The 18935-nt window shown below is 37.1% G+C and overlaps 1 protein-coding gene across 2 annotated transcripts in view; it reads left to right on the top strand.

The window, feature by feature from the left end:
- The window catches only part of PALS1 (protein associated with LIN7 1, MAGUK p55 family member), an 84925-nt gene extending 66052 nt beyond the window's left edge, over positions 1-18873 (top strand). For both annotated transcript variants that reach the window (XM_070417979.1, XM_070417987.1), the window contains exons 9-15: positions 523-706; positions 4741-4812; positions 5174-5245; positions 7506-7673; positions 8302-8504; positions 10227-10337; positions 15944-18873. In XM_070417979.1, the coding sequence (XP_070274080.1) occupies positions 523-706; positions 4741-4812; positions 5174-5245; positions 7506-7673; positions 8302-8504; positions 10227-10337; positions 15944-16120 (987 nt within the window). In that variant the 3' untranslated portion in view covers positions 16121-18873. The remainder of the gene's footprint in view (positions 1-522; positions 707-4740; positions 4813-5173; positions 5246-7505; positions 7674-8301; positions 8505-10226; positions 10338-15943) is intronic.
- The last annotated feature ends 62 nt before the right edge of the window (positions 18874-18935 follow it).

Here is an 18935-nt window from a genome sequence, read left to right as displayed (position 1 = left end):
ACAGGACCTTGTAATGAATGTGGAGGGTAAAGGAAAGAGGAGGCAAAGATGCTTGAACAACGGTGGATAGTGGTGCTGCTTATTAAAGGGAAATATGGAGGGAAAACAGATTTGGGGAGAAAAATCAAGAGGTTGGAGATATCTGAGGGGGCACCGCAGAGTTCTTGTTTTTTACAGATCAGGAAGGGAGACAGGCGGTGGGGGGTGGAGGCTTTATTATATTCCTTCTGCTTCTCTTAAGCCTTGAAGCCCCTTAGTACCTCAGCTTGTTAGTAACTAATGATAATGTTTTGCATACCCTTGTACATGTATGCAGTCAACAGAGAGATGAACTTTAACTGAAGAAAACAGATGAGCCTAAGAAAATACCTCCCCCAAAATACTGTTATTTAACTAAACTTCCCTCTTTCAGCTCATAATTTCTTTGCACTAATGAAAAACCATAACATTTTAATTATATTTATGCTAAGTATTTTGTGTTGCCATTTCAGCATTATTTTTTTTACCCCTTTTATCTTTTAGATCCACGTAAAAGCTCATTTTGACTATGACCCTTCAGATGACCCATATGTCCCATGTCGGGAGTTAGGTCTCTCTTTTCAAAAAGGGGATATACTTCATGTGATCAGCCAGGAAGATCCAAACTGGTGGCAGGCCTACAGGGATGGGGATGAAGATAATCAACCTCTAGCTGGGCTTGTTCCAGGTAAGGACAATATAGTAGAAAGTACACATATAGTTAAAAGAACATTTAAAAAACAGATCTTCATGGAGGAAACTCTTTTTCATGCCTTTTAAAAATGATGTAATTGCTTTTTCATGCAGTTGGGTTTTTATGTTGCAACTGTAGCATAAATATCTTGAATATAATTGTGACCAGTTTGTTGAGCTTTAGATGAAATTAGGATGTAATATAATATTTACATTTGTTCTTTATGTGTGTGGATTACAGAAAGTCAAAAGTCATCTGCTTTTAAATGCAAAAGCTGGAAACAAATTTGTCTATATTTGGTCATAATTCAGGAAAGGAGGAATGAATGAGCTTCTCATACTAAGTTGAGTGGCTGATGCTTTACCCTTGATTCTTCACAATATCAGCTGCAGGACATTCCTCAAAAATCCTGGAGTATTGGGCAGCCATCATGGTTCTCTATTCCGTGCTTCTGCCAACTATCAATTTGATATCTTCTTACCATGCCAGGCGTAGCCCATAAATATTTAGAACTGGTGTTTATTGACGGATTGATTACATTGAGTTTCTGAAAGTATATAGATGAGTCAAGGAGATTTCAGTGATATCATTTGCAGGTCTTTTATAGGACAAATAAATGGACCCACCTTAGTTTGAGTTTGATAATGGTTTTCTGTTAGAAGGATTTTTTAGAGGTCATAGTGTCCATCTCCCATTAATGTCTGATTCTATCTCAAAAATAGTTACATGTGCATACTATAAAAATGTGCCATAGAAGTATCACACTGTAATGTTTTTAAACATCTTACTATGTAAATTATTAAAATTACTAGAGGCCCGGTGCACAAAATTAGTGTGGGGGGGGGGGGGGCGTTCCTCAGCCCAGTCTTCACCCTCTCCAATCTGGGACCCCCTGTAGGATCAGGTCTAAACCGGCAGTCAGACATCCCTCTTGCAATCCAGGACCGCTGGCTCCTAACCGCTCGCCTGCCTGATTGCCCCTAACCCCTCCGCCTGCCTGCCTGATCGCCCCTAACCCCTTTGCCTGTCGGCCTGATCGCCCCTACCTTGCCCCCTGCCAGCCTAATTGCCCCTACCTTGCCCTGCCAGCCTGATTGCCCCTAACTGCCTCTGCCTTGGCCACCAGTCTGGCCTCCCTCTGTGGGAGGCGACCTGGCTGATCAAGGGAAGGCACCGCCCCCATTACCATGCTGCTGCTGCTGCCACTGCCGGCCTGAGCCTTAGCCCTCGCAGCCACTGTGGCTTTGTCAGGAAGGATGTCCAGAAGACGTCCACTCTAATTAGCATATTACCCTTTTATTAGTACAGATTTGGGGACCATTACAACCACGCAGAACTTAAAGAAAACACATGGCCCTGGCCAATTTGGCTTAATGGATAGAGCATCGGCCTGTGGACTGAAGGGTCCCACGTTTGATTCTGGTCAGGGGCACATGCCTGGGTTGTGGGCTCAATCCCCAGTAGGGGGCCTGTGGGAGGCAGCTGATCAGTGATTCTTATCATTGATGTTTCTATCTCTCTCTCCCTCTCCCTTTCTCTCTGAAATCAATAAAAAAATATTAAAAAAAAAAAAAAAAGAAAACACATAATCTTCACTTTGGGCTTTGTCATTTTACAATATCCTTTGTGCAGTATTTTAACTCCCCTCAACTTTCCTTTACCCACCCTTAAAATGCAATCTATTTTGGGGAAGATGATCAGGAAAGTGATTCTAGTGGGTAGAAGTTCTTTTTGGAGGGGATGGGGTCAGAAAATATTTACAAATTGAGCATGGTAATGGTTGTACCACTCTGAATTTACATTAAAAAACTAGTTCATTGTACACTTTAGGTGACATGTACAGTATATGAACTATATATATCTCAACAAAGCTGTTCTTTTATTTCTTTTTAAATAAAGACCAGTCTTATAATCAATTGCAGATGTTTTCAGAGGCCCCCAAGGATTTGCTTACCGTGTCCCAAACCACAGCTGCGACTCCCAGTTGCCTCCAGTCCTGGTGGATCTGGATGGTGTGGTTTGCGAAGGAGAAGGTGGCAAGAGGCTTGTAGAATTTCTGCAGCCCCATTCCCGCGGTCTCCTCATAGGGCACCAGGGCCATTTCCACTGTGCCAGCTCTCTGCGTCCTTTAACCTGTTGGGCAAAAGAATCCTGCATGCTCTGGCCAGGAAGTGCATTCTCTCTTAGGTGGCCCGAATGCTTTTTTTAAGGTCGTTTTATGCATTCAAAAGAATAAACAGATGTGGAAAGCTTTTGTCGAATTCCTTTTACATGGTTCTTCCAGTCTCATGAGAAGTGAGGTGTGGCTCTGAATTCATCCCAAAGGGTATCTTTGGGCAAAAGCACCCAGAACGGCACAACTCCTGCAGGATGCCCTACATACTTTGCTGTCAGGACTCGGGGGGGCTTGAGGGTGAGCGAGGCGGTAGTGCCAGCACAGGACCCGGGAGAAGGTAGCACTTTCTACACTGCCCAGGCCCGTGTGGGCTGCAGCTGCACCCACCAAGGTGGGCAGGATGTTTCTGCTGTTTTGTTTTGGTTTGGCCTCCATCCCATCAGCCACGGACCCATGCCTGTACTGAGACTGAACGGTTCGATGGTCCTACTTTTTGGTGGACAATGGATGCACTCCCACCTCCCGAAGACTGGCAGTTAGACACTGGTGGCTTCCAAGTCGCTTGCGGGGAGAGCGCAGCCCTAGGTCCAGAACAGACTCTGGCGTCCTCGGCTAGGAGGCCTCCCCGGGCTAGGGGCCACCCGCGTTTTGAAGGCTGGCCATGCCCCCAATCATAGTGGGGATCCCCTCTGGGGCACTGGCTGGCCTGGGCAAGGGGCCACCTGCGGTTTGAAGGCTAGCCACGCCCCTGATCCAGGCGGGGTCCCCTCATAGTGACCTTTCCTCCTGCTCCCTCAGCTCCCTGGCCTGCCGTTCGGTCGTCCATCCAGCCGTTTTGGTTGTTAGGGCCCCTGGCTTTTTATATATTAGGATTTTGTTCCTTATTTTTTTACTCTGTTAAAGGCAAATAGTCATTTTTAAATATTAATGCTCTTAAAATTTTCCTTCTAGTCATAGTTATTTGTTTCACTAGAAATGCAATCTGTATAGCTCTGGAGATAACCTGGTTTCCTTTAATGGTTCTTATGTGTGTCAAACTCAATATTTTCACTTGTGCTTTTATGAAACACACTGCATTCTACAGGTTATTCCTGTAGACAGATGGAAATTGCCTATCGATGTTTAAGAATCCCTGGCGTGAAATGGGAAGAATTAGATATAAAAATAAAATGTAAAAGTAGACTTCTAATACAGAATTTTTTAAGTAAAATTATTTTCAGCCTTCAGAAAAAATTCATTTGGTTTTAAAGTAGATGTCTTAAAAGAAAATGAAGGTCAAAAACCTTGAAAGCTTCCTATATTAAAAACATAATCCTTAGAGGAAAAACAATATGTTTTCATTTATTTGTATCATTAGTAAAGGTGGAAATTTTAAAAATCATTAAAACACATACATACATATATATACATACAAAGAAAAAGAGGGAAAGAAAAGGATAAACGAAAGGGAATATGTTGAGTAGTGTCTTGGAATTAAAAAGCGATGAATGTTCACATATTATTTTGTAAAGTTAACTTCTAGAATGAATTTGCTTGATTTCCTTTATTCTGAATGATCAGAAGTGTTGTAAGATTCAGCATAGTACTTTCCATTTAGTAACTACTCAATGAAAGCTTTGTAAAAACTGAACTATTAAATTTTCTAACACTAGTTTATGATTTATCTTTTCTAATAGGTGAGATAGTCTAGTAATAAATATCTTAGAATTGGTTGAGACTGAGGTTGAAACGTAATACATTAAACATTTGGAGGCTTATTTATAATCATAGCTGATATACTCTCATAGGTGGCAGAAGGAATTAGGAGGGAATATAAATGAGTAGTTACTCCTGGTGTTTTCGCTTGATTTTTTAAAAAAATACTTCTGTTCTTCTGTCTTAAATATTTTACTTTTTCCTTTCTGCTATTAAGGGAAAAGCTTTCAACAGCAAAGGGAAGCCATGAAGCAAACCATAGAGGAAGACAAGGAGCCAGAAAAATCAGGTTGGACATTTTTATTTGGCATTAATAAGAGATTTCTTGGGTCTTCATCTGTAAGTATGTTTAAATTTACATATCAGTTAGAACTGGCATGAAAGATATATTATGGCAAGAGTGATGTGAAAGGCAAAACTGGTTATCTTAGAACTGTAAAGAAAGGACAGGATTTAAATATTAAAGATTGCTGGTCTATAATGTGATATTAATAGAAAATTGTAAATATTTCCCTGGAAAGTAGTTTTTCTATGAAAAATGTAATGTTTATAAATTTAAATTAACTATTTGAGTGCTTTTATTTGAAATATGTAGCTTTTTTGAGGAAACAAATACCACATTAATAGTTATGTTTATGATTATTCAACAGGAAAATTATGGTGTGCAAAGAAGAATAAAAAGAAAAGGAAAAAGGTTTTATATAATGCCAATAAAAATGATGGTAAGTTCCACTCTCAGAGATAGCTAAATTTATATATGAAAGAGGCCCAATATTTAGCACTTGAAAGAAATTAAATTGATATTTTCAGGTAGTTTTGTTTCTGGTCCTGTTTTGCCTCTTAATGTGACACAACGACTTAAGAAAGTCATTTAACAAAAATTATTTTCTTTTAGAATCCTATGAGTAATGCAGTGTTTTGAATTCGGAGAAAAATTGATATAAAAATTAAAGTACAATGAATATATATAGTGTTATATTGATATTTCTCTAATTTTGAAGAAATAGAATTGAAATTTCTCTAATTTTTTTCTACTCAAACTCTTTATTTGTGAAATTGATACATGCTTCTAACAAATTCTGACAATATAGCTGTATTTTAAGTAAACAATATTTTGTCTATAATAACTCCTGTTACTAAGACAACTCATTCCACAGAGCCTGCTACCTGCTGGCAGAGTCAGGTACATGGAGTTTTTTTGTTCTATTTTAAAGTTGATACTTCTCTTAAAGTCAAAAGCTCTAATAACATGTGACTCATATTCCCAGGTGACAACACTCATCAGGTGCTGTACCTGATGATGGCTGTTGCCTTTATATTGGGCACCTACTACTATCTTAGTTTAACAGTTTCCACAACATCCAATTTTTATAAACCAAACCTGATTTCCTGCTCTCATTACCTTCTTGGTTGGTCCATATGGGCATTAGATATTCTACCTCTGCTTTGGTTCATGTTAGAAACAAGCCAAATAATAAAGTCAAGGCAATCCTTAACTTCTTAAACAATTTGTAAGATTTATTCCCTCAGTACCTTGAAGTCTTTTTAGGCAGCATAAGTTCAATCAATGAAAAAACTGTTATAGATTGTTGAAAAACTCCATATAAAACTATATCAGAGATTTTATTTACTTTAATAAATTTTTTTCCAAAATAAACAACCTGCTTTGTTATATTTATGTAACTAAGAAGATTTATTGAATTTTTAATCCTTTACTCTATATTTGGGTAGGTGATTAAATCTGTTTTTCATGTTTTGAAGTGCACTAAAATTAATTAATGAAGCTATTATACTCTAGAAATTTTGCAAATCTGAAACCTACAGATTATAAACCAAGCCTGTAAATCACAGTGCTGCCACAGTCTGATTATACATGTTAGAAGAAGGAACTCTGGTTTTTCAGAGTGAAAAGTGTTTTGGGAAGGGAAGGTGTGTCATAATTAATATTTTTATTAATAATAACTCATTTATAATAACTTTTATTCTAGGGAGGCTAACTATATATACTTTCAATACCTTCATCCATTTAGTTCTCACAATAAATTCCTTGAGCATTCAGATTAATAAATTCAAATTCAGATATTAAAGTAACCTGCTTAAGTTCTTACAACTAAGATGGTTGAGCTGAAATTTAAGCAAATATATTTCCTACTCTGTGCTCTGTGCTAAGCACTGGCACAGCTAAGATGGTTCCCTGCCCCCATGGAACTTGCAGCTGGGAGGGTCTGACTACACATCTGACCTTCTTTCCCAGTCAGATGAACTGGTATGCATGAGAAGATGGCAGGCTGCTATTGTCTACCTTTGTCCTTACCGCTTAACAGCTCTGATTTCATCTCAATTATGGGCTTTAGGAATGTTACCCCACCTATCGTAATTTATACCTCTTCTTGAATCATGACCTCAAGTATTCCAGAACAAAGTAAATATAAAAGCAGGAAGTGTGATGGCAAGTTCTATAATCTCAGAATATTCCAGCTTTCTCTGATATCTCTGGTTGTAGCCACTATTTTGAATGTTCATGCCACGTATTGTGCTCAGCATGCACATTAGGTCTGATCCTTAAACCAACCCTCTAAATAATGTGTTAGTAACATCATTTTACAAAAATGGTAGATGTTACTCTCATTAGTTTATCACCTGGTGCGCCCCCCCTCCCCCATAAAAGTACTGGCTGCAAACTAGCTATTTTACATAAGGATCAGTATTGTGATATTATATTAAACATTCAGTCTGAAATAAGAGAAGCAATAAAAATTTCTAGAATGATTCATATATTGTCTGATTTATTTTCATAGCATCCTGGAAAGGCTATAATGACAGGGGAAAATACTCATGATATAATACTATCTTGATCCAAAAAGTTAAGTGTTTTTAATAATAAATTGTGCTCTTTTCAGTTTTTTCGGAAGATCTATGAGTGTATATTTATTACATAGCAATAATTCTGTCTAAAGAGCTTAACTTTTTCTTTTTCTAAAGACTATGACAATGAAGAAATCTTAACTTATGAGGAAATGTCACTTTATCATCAGCCAGCAAATAGGAAAAGACCTATCATTTTGATTGGTCCACAGAACTGTGGCCAGAATGAATTACGTCAGAGGCTCATGAACAAAGAGAAAGACCGCTTTGCAGCTGCAGTTCCTCGTAAGTTTGGATGCATTCCCGTTTTCCTGTGCTTTTCAGTTCACCGCTTTAGAATCTAACTTACATGGGCAATTTTTCATTCATTTTATCAAAACATTGTTGTCCAGGAAAGAAAAACTGTTTTAACCAGATCTTCTTGAGAAATTTCAATTTTCCTAAGAATATGGTACTGATCACTTTCTAAATGAATTTCATTTTGCACTTCTTATAATTCCCTGTTCAATATGGAATCATCTGGTTTCAACAACTGATGGAGAAGATAGAAATTTAGACAAATCTCTGAACACAGAAGTTCTGTTTTAAAATTATATGGTACCTTATATAGCACCTAAGTAAACTTCAGAAAAGGTGAATAGTAGTGTTTTAAATGCAAGATGAAGTAATTTAAAGTGTAAACATAAAATATATTGTTATTAATATAACTACAAATAGCACACGAAAAACAAATTTTTGTTCATTTCTCAATCTAGAAATAAAACCAGTGCTAAACACGGGGTTCTTAACATTTCCTCAGTTCATTATTTTATAATCTGTATTATGAAATAAAACTTTTTTCTGATTAGCAAAATTACCCTCCATCCTTACCATGATCAATACCAATTATTTTTACCTGAATTTGTCTGTCTAGATACAACTCGCAATAGGCGAGACCACGAAGTAGCTGGTAGAGATTACCACTTTGTTTCTCGGCAAGCATTCGAAGCAGACATAGCAGCTGGAAAGTTCATTGAGCATGGTGAATTTGAGAAAAATCTGTATGGAACCAGCATAGATTCTGTACGGCAAGTGATCAACTCTGGGAAAATATGTCTTTTAAGTCTTCGTACACAGGTAAAGCTGTTTTGGTTTAGGGTGTTGAATTTGAGGGCATTTTTTGCAAAGTAATTTAGTGGAAACTATATTTTGGTCCAAGAACCACGGGACATAATTAAGTTCTTATACAGCTTTTCCCCACTGACTCCCTATCTGAAATCAGACAGATTGCTAAATCTCGATTTCCTCAGAGTCAAATACATACATACGTACACATATACATGTACATATTTTCTAAAATTTAGTACAGTAACTTAGAGATTTGGGATTTTTAAGATTGTTTGTTTTGGAAAAGTTTTTCTAGACTAGACAGCTTCATGCTAAAACTTAATGAATCTACTGAGTATGTCAACTCAGGAACTATAAGCAGTGGTTAATAAATAGATGTATAGGAAAGGAAATTGACTCTAAAATGGTTCCCTTGGAGTGTTGTCCCATACACCAAAAGGTTATGAGTTCAGTTCCCATTCAGGGTACATACCTAGGTTGCAGGTTTGATACCTGGTCAGGGCACATACAGGAAGCAACCACTCAATGTTTAGCTCTTTCTCTCCCTTTCTCTCTCTCTAAAAAAATCAATAAAAACATATCCTCTAATGAGGATTGCAAAATAATAATAATGAAGATAAATAAAATGACTCTCTTGAAATAATAAGTAGATTTTCTTTGTTTTTTTTTTGTTTTGTTTTTTTAGTAGATAAAAGAGTTTAGTCTACTATTTCAATTGTAAACATTTGAGAGAAGTATAAATGTTTTTACTAAACTCCTTCAGAATTCTTATATTATTTGTGCCAGCAGATGTACCAAAGAACATTGAGAAGTTAAACATATTGTCTTAATGTTTTTAGGTTAATAAAAGGGGGTATGTCCCTGTAATTCCCATTTTGATGGAGTGCTTCAGTTGATGGCACACTGTCATGTGGTGGCAAAGGCGAGGTGAAAGCCACACCTCCCGCCATAGCTGGTTTGGCTCAGTGGATAGAGCTTCCGCCTGTGGACCAAAGAGTTCCAGGTTTGATTCCGGTCAAGGGTACATACCTTGGTTGCAGGCTCCTCCCCGGCCCAGACCCTGTTCGGGGCATGTGAGGAAGCAACCAATCGATGTGTCTCTCTCACATGGATATTTCTCTTTCTTTCTCTCTCTCTTACACTCTCGCCAAAAATCAATGGGAAAATGTCCTCAAGTGAGGATTTTTAAAAAATTAAAAAAAAAAAAAAAAAGAAAGCCACACCTCCCAATTCAGATAGTCTCCTTTTTTAGGATGTGCTTTTCCAAAATTGTGTGTGTGTGTGCGCGCACATGTGCGCGTGTGTGTGTGAAGTTTTTCTCTCAGTTTGTGCTTCCTTTAGACCCTGCCACATTGTAAAGTGACTGCTCATTTCTACTTTCTCTAAAATGGATTTTTAATATGGTTGTTATAATCTGCATGTGATCTTAAAGCAGGGTATTTTAACATTACATAGTTGTAATCCTTCAGTCATTCATTTTTATTTCATTACATAAAAAGAGTGAGCCAATAGTGTGTGTTTGTGTGTGTGATTTTATGGGTACACAATATATTTTTACAGTGAATGGTAGGATCTTAAAATATTGTGAATTTTTTGTTACAAAGATGTTTGGAAACACTCATAGGTTATGTTGTTATTGTTGTTTAATGACATTATATTCCAAGTATATTATTGGGAAGTAGTTAAATCATGACAATTACTTTAAAGATCCAAAATATCTTTTCTTTTCAGTCATTGAAGACTCTCCGGAATTCAGACTTGAAACCATATATTATTTTTATTGCCCCCCCTTCACAAGAAAGACTTCGGGCATTGTTGGCCAAAGAGGGCAAGAATCCAAAGGTAGAGTTTTATATATTGTTGTACTATTCCACTAAAAGTAAACATGAAACGCTCGTGGCCTATTATGTCACAGTGCTTACAAACTACATCAGCTTGAGCTTTCAAAGTGATTATTCTTTCTGTCATATCACTTTCCCCCATATTGCCATGGTTGCCTCTGCTTAGACTGTGCAGCTCTCCAGAGAAGGTGGCTTCTCTTGTTGTTCCCCACACATTCCCTATTGTACCCCAAATGTATGGTCAGATTTGGCTTTCCTTAACACTTCCTTGATCTTCACATGGATGTGTGTATTTCCAGCAGGGATTATGTGATACCTCTAACACACACAAAAAGGGATCATCATATTCTTAGGAATTGCCCACTATTCTCCGTAGATAATCTGCATGTGTGGGGAGCCAACATTGAGTGCCCTTGTTTTTCTCTTTTTTCTCATTGAAACTTTATATTCTGTTTGGCTCCTCCCTTTGATCTTCTTACATGATCTGAAATGGAAAATTTTTTAAATTATTTTAGATGCTGGACATGTTTGAGGTAGTCTATTATATACTAAACATTAATAATTCAGTGATAGTATACTGGTAATCAGAAAGCATTGGCTTTTTATTTAAATGTATGAACTAAAAACTGTCATGTGGATTACTTTGTCAAAGTAACAAATATTTACTCTTCCTTGTTTTCTGATTTTTATAATATTTCTATTTAATAGTGGAGTCACTTATTTCATTTGCTATGCCCCTAACTCTCCTTAAAAGCCATAAAAACATGTAATAATGCTCTTCCTTGAAAGTTATTCAAAGCATATAACAACACACTTTTCCTTCAATTCTTGACTTTACCACAGCCAGCAACCCTCCTACCTCAAGATACACTTTTTCACTCTAGGTCTACTTACATTTCTTAGTCTGTATATCTGTGAAGCTAGTATTTTTCAATGTCTTAGGCCCGTGGTCGGCAAACTGCAGCTCGCGAGCCACATGCGGCTCTTTGGCCCCTTGAGTGTGGCTCTTCCTAAGCCTTAGGAGTACCCTAATTAAGTTAATAAAACTATACCACAGTTTAGGCTATAGACGTCAGGGATTTCCCCATCCTATATGTTGAACATAATGTTTAAGCTAAGTAGACTAGCTGGTTAAAGTAGTGTTTCACCCCTTCTTTATTTTTTGCAGCACAATTATAAGTTCATAAGTAAGTGGGATCAGAGTGTCCTTAGCACTTGGGATGATACACAAGAAACATGGTCACTTGCTATTTTTGAGGAGGATCACAACATATAATAAGAAAAACAAGGTTAATCCTCTATGAAACTTAGTGCCCAGTAGCTACTTTGGTAAACAAGAAAAGGAAAGGGACGCACCTTAAGGACCAGTGAACTCCATTCTGCTTGTTCAGCCTTATTCTCTGTTTCGAGCATGCACGCTCTTTTTTAGTTAGGTTATTCTTCTTCAACAAGGATTCAGTGTTGTACCAAAGGCCATACACCAGTCCAAAACATGGTAAGCAACTTTCTTTTGGTTAGTGTTCTCTGGCAGTGCTCTCATGGAATTTTTTACCTACTTTATTTTGAATTAGCCATCTTAATTTGAGTGAGGTCTAGAAAGATACCAATTATACCTATTTTTAAAGCATGGACTTAATCAGTACCAACATGTTTTAATGGTATACAATATGCTTGATTTTCTAATTAGAATTTTCTGATTTTTAAAAATCAACTTTATTGAAGTTACTGTACATAAATAAAATGCATACATTTTACTTGTATAATTCAGTGAGTTTTGGCAAAACACATACCTGTGCTACTACCATGCCAATCCAGATTTAGAACATTTTCATCACTCCAAAAAATTCTCTCATGCTCCTTTTAAGTTAATACCCCTGCAATCTTCCCAAGGCAACCACTAATCTGCTTTATGTCACTATAGATTTGTTTTGTCTGTTGTTGAAGTTAATATAAATGGGACCACACAGTATGTTTAAATTTGCATCTGGCTCTAAATCAGCATAATGTTTTGATATTGATCTATATTGCATCTAACAGTAGTTCATATCTTCTATTGCTAAGTGCTATATATACCACTAGAGGTCCGGTGCATGAAATTTGTGCAGTGAGCGGGTTGTCTCTCAGCCCAATCTGCACCCTCTCCAATCTGGGACCCCTCGGGGGATGTCTGACTGCTCACCTGCCTGCCTGCCTGCCCCTCACTGCTTCTGCCTGCCAGCCTGATCACCCCCTAACCCAGGGGTGGGCAAACTTTTTGACTCGAGGGCCACAATGGGTTCTTAAACTGGACCGGAGGGTCGGAACAAAAGCATGGATGGAGTGTTTGTGTGAACTAATATAAATTCAAAGTAAACATCATTACATAAAAGGGTACGGTCTTTTTTTTTTTTTTTTTTTTTTTTTTTTAGTTTTATTCATTTCAAACGGGCCGGATTCGGCCCACGGGCCGTAGTTTGCCCACGGCTGCCCTAACCAGCTATCCTTTTTCCCATTGAATTACGTTGGCACTTTTGTAAAAAGAAAATGACCACATATATTGGCGGGGGGGAGGGGGGAGGATCAGGGAGGAGGGTTTCAGGGGAGATTATAGATTATTTCTGGAATTGATTCACATATTTATGCTAATATTGCACTGAATACTGTAGCTTTATTTTAAGTCTTGGGAAACAGTCATAAAAAGGAATGAAGTGATACATAGTATAACATAGACCATATAGTGTATGATTCCATTTTATGGAATGCCCAGAATAGACAACTCTATAGAGACCGAAAGTAGATTAGTGGTTGCCTAGGGCTGGGGGTGGTAGAAAATGGGGAGTGGCTGCTAATGGGTATTTTTTGGGGGGGTGGGGATGGGGAGTGATGAAAATGTTCTGAAATTGAATTGTGGTGTTGATTGCACAACTCTGTGACTATATATATCAAGAAATCTGTTACCATTTCAAAAATCTCAGCAGGCTTTATTGTAGAAGTTGAAAAGATTTTAAAATTTATATGGAGCCCTGACCAGTTTGGCTCAGTGGATGGAGCATCGGCCTGTGGACTGAGGGGTCCCAGGTTCGATTCCAGTCGGGGGCGTGTGGCTTGGTTGCGGGCACATCCCCAGTGGGGGGTGTGCAGGAGGCAGCTGATCGATGTTTCTCATTGATGTTTCTGACTCTCTACCTCTCTCCCTTCCTCTCTTAAAAAATCAATAAAATATATTTTTAAAAAATTATATGGAAATTAAAAGGAATGAGTGAAACCCTTTAGAAAAAGAACTAAATCAGAGTACTTTTGTCTTTGTTAATTTTCTTTATTTTTTGTCTGTTTTCTATTTAATTGACGTCTTATTTTTATTCTTTTGTTGTAATTTGCATTAATTTGTACTTGCTCTACTGTCTTCAGTAGATGAGTTTTAAATCTCCTTTTCTAATATGAAGCTACAGATTTCTCTCAGCAGTTCTTTAGTGTTGTGTCCTATAGAATTTGAGGTTATATTTTTCATTATTATTTTGTTAAAATACTTTCTAATTCTCTATGTCATTTTCTTCTTTAGCCCATAGGTTGTTAGAAGTATATAATTTCCACCTGTTTGGAGATTTCAAAAAATATTTTATTGATTTATAATTCCATTGTGGTCAAAGAACATACTCTGTAAGATATCAGTCTTTCAAATTTGTTGAACCTTATTTTATGGTCCAACTTGTGTTCTGTACTGGTGTATGTTCCATACACACTAGTAAGAATATATATTCTGTATTTGTTGGATAGAGGGTGATGTATTTGTTGCCTTTTAATTTCATTTATGTTTTATTTTTATCTCCTTTGGTATTTCCAATAGTGCTTTATCACTCACAAAATAGAAGTGTTGAATAAAAACAAATCCTCACTTTTAAGTGAATGAAATTGTGCTAGCTAGGAAAGTGATGGTGTTTCTCTGGGTACAGAATGTAAAAAATCAATTGATTGTACTTTGAATCTCAGAATCTGTTCTGTTAAAGGGAGCCTTGAGAGTGGCAAACTGATAGTCTGAACTTAGTCACTTTCCCTATAGGCTAATTTTGAGCAAAAACATTTTGTTTCATTTTAGTCATGAATTATAATTTGAAAAATAAGAGGAAATTAAAACAAAATAAGTGATATAAAAGCCATTTTGGGGAAGAGATTAAATAATGCCTTAAATTTGATAAAAACTAGGTAGATTGGATATTCATATGAATCTATGTAAGATTTTAGGTTTAACATTTACATTTTAACTCTAGCACCACAAAGTTTATATTTTGTTTTGAGTTCTGGAATATTCTTTCAATAATCTTAAGCTTTGAGTAGACATAAGTTTCAGCAAGAATGTCAGTGTGTTTGGTTACAATAGTGTAGCAGAGTCCTTGTTCGGGAACAAAGGATTCTGTGTACCACAGCCAGATGCACAACATTCCAGAATGAAAATGAGAGAGCTACACAAGCCACTGCCTCAGGACAAGCCAGAGCTGTCAGACTTTTAATATGTTTTCCTGCTGTTACAGAAGTTCAACCAGCTAAATGGTATAACTAGTTTTGTATTATGGGTCCAATATAGTGGGTAACTTTTATATCACACATTTGGACTTGAGTTTAGTTTTCTTTATTGACAGGGGTGGTTTGGAGGCACTTTCACTTTCTTGAACAATTGTGCCTGATAATCAGAGGCACACAGCCTTGCCACCTGCTTGTCTATGTGAAATAGTTGTTTCCCTTACCCAATATTTGAAAGTAGCCTGCTCTGTGTTGTTTCCCAAACTCTTCTTAGTATAGTTTTTGCATCTTAAAGACCTTTGTTATTGAAAACAAAGTAGAAATTTAACATATTAAGCTGAGTATGTACTTAGCTACATGTGGGGGATTGGCTTCAGGACCCCTAGTGGATACCAAAATCCAAAGATGCTCAAGTGCCCTGTATAAAATGGTGTAGATCAATTGGCCCTCCATATACGCAGACTCCCAACCTCGGATCGAAAACAATTACACAGTTACTTATTGAAAAAAATCTGCCTGTAAGTAGACCTGTGCAGTTGAAACCTGTGTTGTTCAAGAGTCAGCTGTATTCAATTATTAAATCTTGGGTTGGCCAGCAATATTTTCATTAAAAAAGATACCCATTCTATTGATCCTTTGCTTTTCCAATAAGATGTTTAGCTTGCCTAACTCTGCAATAAAGAACAGGGGCTCTATAAGAGCCAAGAATAGATGGCGCTTTGGGTCCTGCCACTCTTGCTCCACCCATAAAGGTTCACTCGGTGTTACAGAAGATGTTCTTTTTAGGAAGAGGTTACGATGCCCTAAAACATTTTAAAATGAATGTCTGTGGGGCACTCAAAGTAATCATCTTTGCTCTTGAAGTCTTGTGGGTCAGATAAGACAGAAACATACAAAAACCTAAATCAGTGTAAATAGATTATATTGCATCCCAGATGACTCACAGTGTGAGTCCTGAAGATGCCAGAAGAGCAAAGGAAGTCATTGTGGGCATGACAAGACTGGGAAGGAACTCCTGAGGTGGAGTACTTTGAGAGAAGGAAAGCAGTTTACTTGTTCCTTGGCCCCCTTTGGTAAGGCATTAACTTCACACTTTTTATCTACTCTTTACAGCCAGAAGAGTTGAGAGAAATCATTGAGAAAACTAGAGAAATGGAGCAGAACAATGGTCACTACTTTGACACGGCAATTGTGAATTCAGATCTTGATAAAGCCTATCAGGAATTACTTAGGTTAATTAACAAACTTGATACTGAACCTCAGTGGGTGCCGTCCACTTGGCTGAGGTGAAGGAAACATCCATCTGTGGCATGATTGGACTTGATCTGGCACTGTCAGTACGAAGGTAAACCTGATACTTCAGCAAGACTGTGAGGGTAAGGTGGCACGCAATGTAGGCCTGTTGCTAGATCTCAAACTAGTGAGAAGAAAATCCCCATAGCTAATTTGTGCACAGCAGTCTTTATTCCCTATGGCTTTTGGTTCTTGCCTCATTTGGGGATTCTAAATGGAAGCTTTCAAAGGTTTTATCCATGTAAAAACCTTTCGTTTTCACTTAAATCTTTTCTGCCTAGGCATAGTTCCATGAAAAATGTGTGTGTATATACTCAGCAGCCCATGTCTCACATAGTTACAAATATTAATGTTATTTAACAGTTAACTTAAATGACTTCATGGGAATTGGGGGGTGGGTAGGGACTGTGCTTCTGTGTACTGGGCAAAATTTTATTTAATTAGATAACTGATTTAGTCATCAGAAATACTATCCTTAAAAAATTTTTGTGCTGAAAGTATATACACACCAGATTTCGAGAACTCACTACAAAAAATACATTAAATAGTTTAGAGTGATTAAAATATTTTTTAAGGTGCCACTTTGGTCTGGAGCTACTCGTAGGCTTGAATTCACTTGTTTTAATTCTTGAAAAACATTCCGTTAGAAGCACCAATTTTTAGCTCAAGCTTTGTGGATTGGACTTTACTACAGACTCTGATCTAGTTAAGCGCATGATGATCTTTTTAAAGACATGATTTTTTGAATTTTCCTTAAGTTGTCACAACTGATTTGATAACCTTGCTTCCTTTCTCTGATCTGCATAGTACAACAGAATGTGTAAGTTACATTTTTATGAATGGCAGATGTTCATATAAACTGTGTTGATTGTTAAAGTTTCTCATAATGAAGTTTTTTATATACATGAAAGGACATAGCACCTTTGACAGTTTTTGCATTTTTTATATAGGAGCACAGTATAATTTGATGACTGTGCTATATACAGGTAATAAACTGGAATTCTGTGATGAATATAGCTGCTGTACTGTATACTAATATTTAATAGATTGACAAATGGTTGTTAACACAACACTTGTTCAGATTGGACTAAAATTATATCTGAGGGAAATACTATGACAATTGACTTTGAGATCAGAAGGAAAGAATGACCTGAAAGTCATTTGACATTTTAAGGAAAGGAACATGGGTGGGGGTGGGGGAAGTTAAACATATATAGAGGCCTTTGTCCTAACAACATCTGTCTCTTAGGACCATAATGCAATAGCTTGTTAAATCATAAATGTTTAAACTAAGGGGATTTTCACACTGGCATGGAAAGTTGATTTGTAGTCTTTTCAAGCCTTTAGGGATGGTGTGATGTGTGACAAACAACCTCAAATGTGAATGTCGTTTTATTTTTGTGATGACTTTAGCTACATTTCCTGTTCTCAAAGTTAAACACTGGAATAATATTGAATTGTCACTTAATTTAATGTAAGCAGTTTTTAATGGGTAGTTTGTGTCATATGTATATTTGATTTTTTTGTCTACATACTTTTATTTGAACAAATGTACAGTTTATATGTTGCCTTTTTCTGTTCAAATTTGCATGGTGTTGAAGTTGGCTGCAGTGTGTGTCTTATGTGGAAATTCAAGATGTTCATTAGGAAGAAACATCCTGGGTTAAGAGAAGGAATGCCGTACACACTGTCTCTTCAGGTCTGAAACACTCCAAGTTTATAGCAGGAAATGCAAAGTTCACACTGATGTTTAGCATTGGAAACCAAGGAATATAAGCACTTCATCTTCTCAGTCTTGCAGTTTTTCTCCTCGGGAATGAAAGGCAGTCAGTGGTAGACAGTGGAGTTTTGTGAGGTGCTTATCATAACTGACAACTGTTTTTAACCCTAAGATCTAAAATGGTGGCAGCTTGAATTGCATTACAATGAGATTTCAGGTAGTGTCAGTCAGTGGCTGTTTCATTCCCCGAGGTAAAATGCAGACCATCGATCCACATATGCCATGTGCTAGCAAGACTCAGATATGCCTTTAACAAGCAAGTCCCAAACCAGGGTACATGCCATCCCATAGTATGCTTTAGGAAGTCTAAAGTGACGAGATATTTTGGGGGTCGATGAAGTCTTACAGTTCTTTCCTCATCAGCAATGGTAGAGGTATAGAAACGCTTCGCCCAGTGATCTGGATGTGCTGATAGTTAACACAGTCCCTAAGCAAAGTGAACACTGAGTTGTTGCTAACTTCCTTGAAAGAAAATGGAAACCCTTGCTGTACACCTAGCCACTGTGGCCAGTTCCATTTCCTGTCCCCTGTGGTTCTGATTGGAGACCCCAGAGTGGGGAGGTCTTAACCACTTATAGGAATGATACCAATAGCTAATAAAATGCACGTGCTATTCAAATAAGGAAATATCTCCCTTTAGTAAATCTTAAGTCAGAACAAACGAAAAGGAGAACAGTATTTAGACTAATCCAGATTTGCTATCTATGAAAATCTAATGTCTGGATTTTTTTCCCTTTTCTCATGGCATAAGGAATAAGTATCAATAAGGAATAATTTGAATGTAATTTTATGAATGTGTAAAAATATGAACCAGGGATTTAGCCTTAATAAGGTGACCTTTCTGACATTGTTAATCCTCTGTACTCTTGTCCTGTATCTGCACTCTATTATTTTGAGATGTTATACTGCACACTGTATTGTAAAAATAAAAAGTAAAATTATATTTCAAATAAAAAAAAGCCACCAAGTACTTTTTTTTGCTTTATTTATATCCTCTGCCATTTAAGGTTTCAGCATATCTAACAACCATCC

Source organism: Myotis yumanensis, unplaced genomic scaffold (genome assembly GCF_028538775.1).
Source record: "Myotis yumanensis isolate MYYU_CA2020_CCGP unplaced genomic scaffold, mMyoYum1.0.hap1 SCAF_1, whole genome shotgun sequence".
NCBI lineage: Eukaryota > Metazoa > Chordata > Mammalia > Chiroptera > Vespertilionidae > Myotis > Myotis yumanensis.
This window is presented reverse-complemented; position numbering and strand designations above follow the sequence as displayed.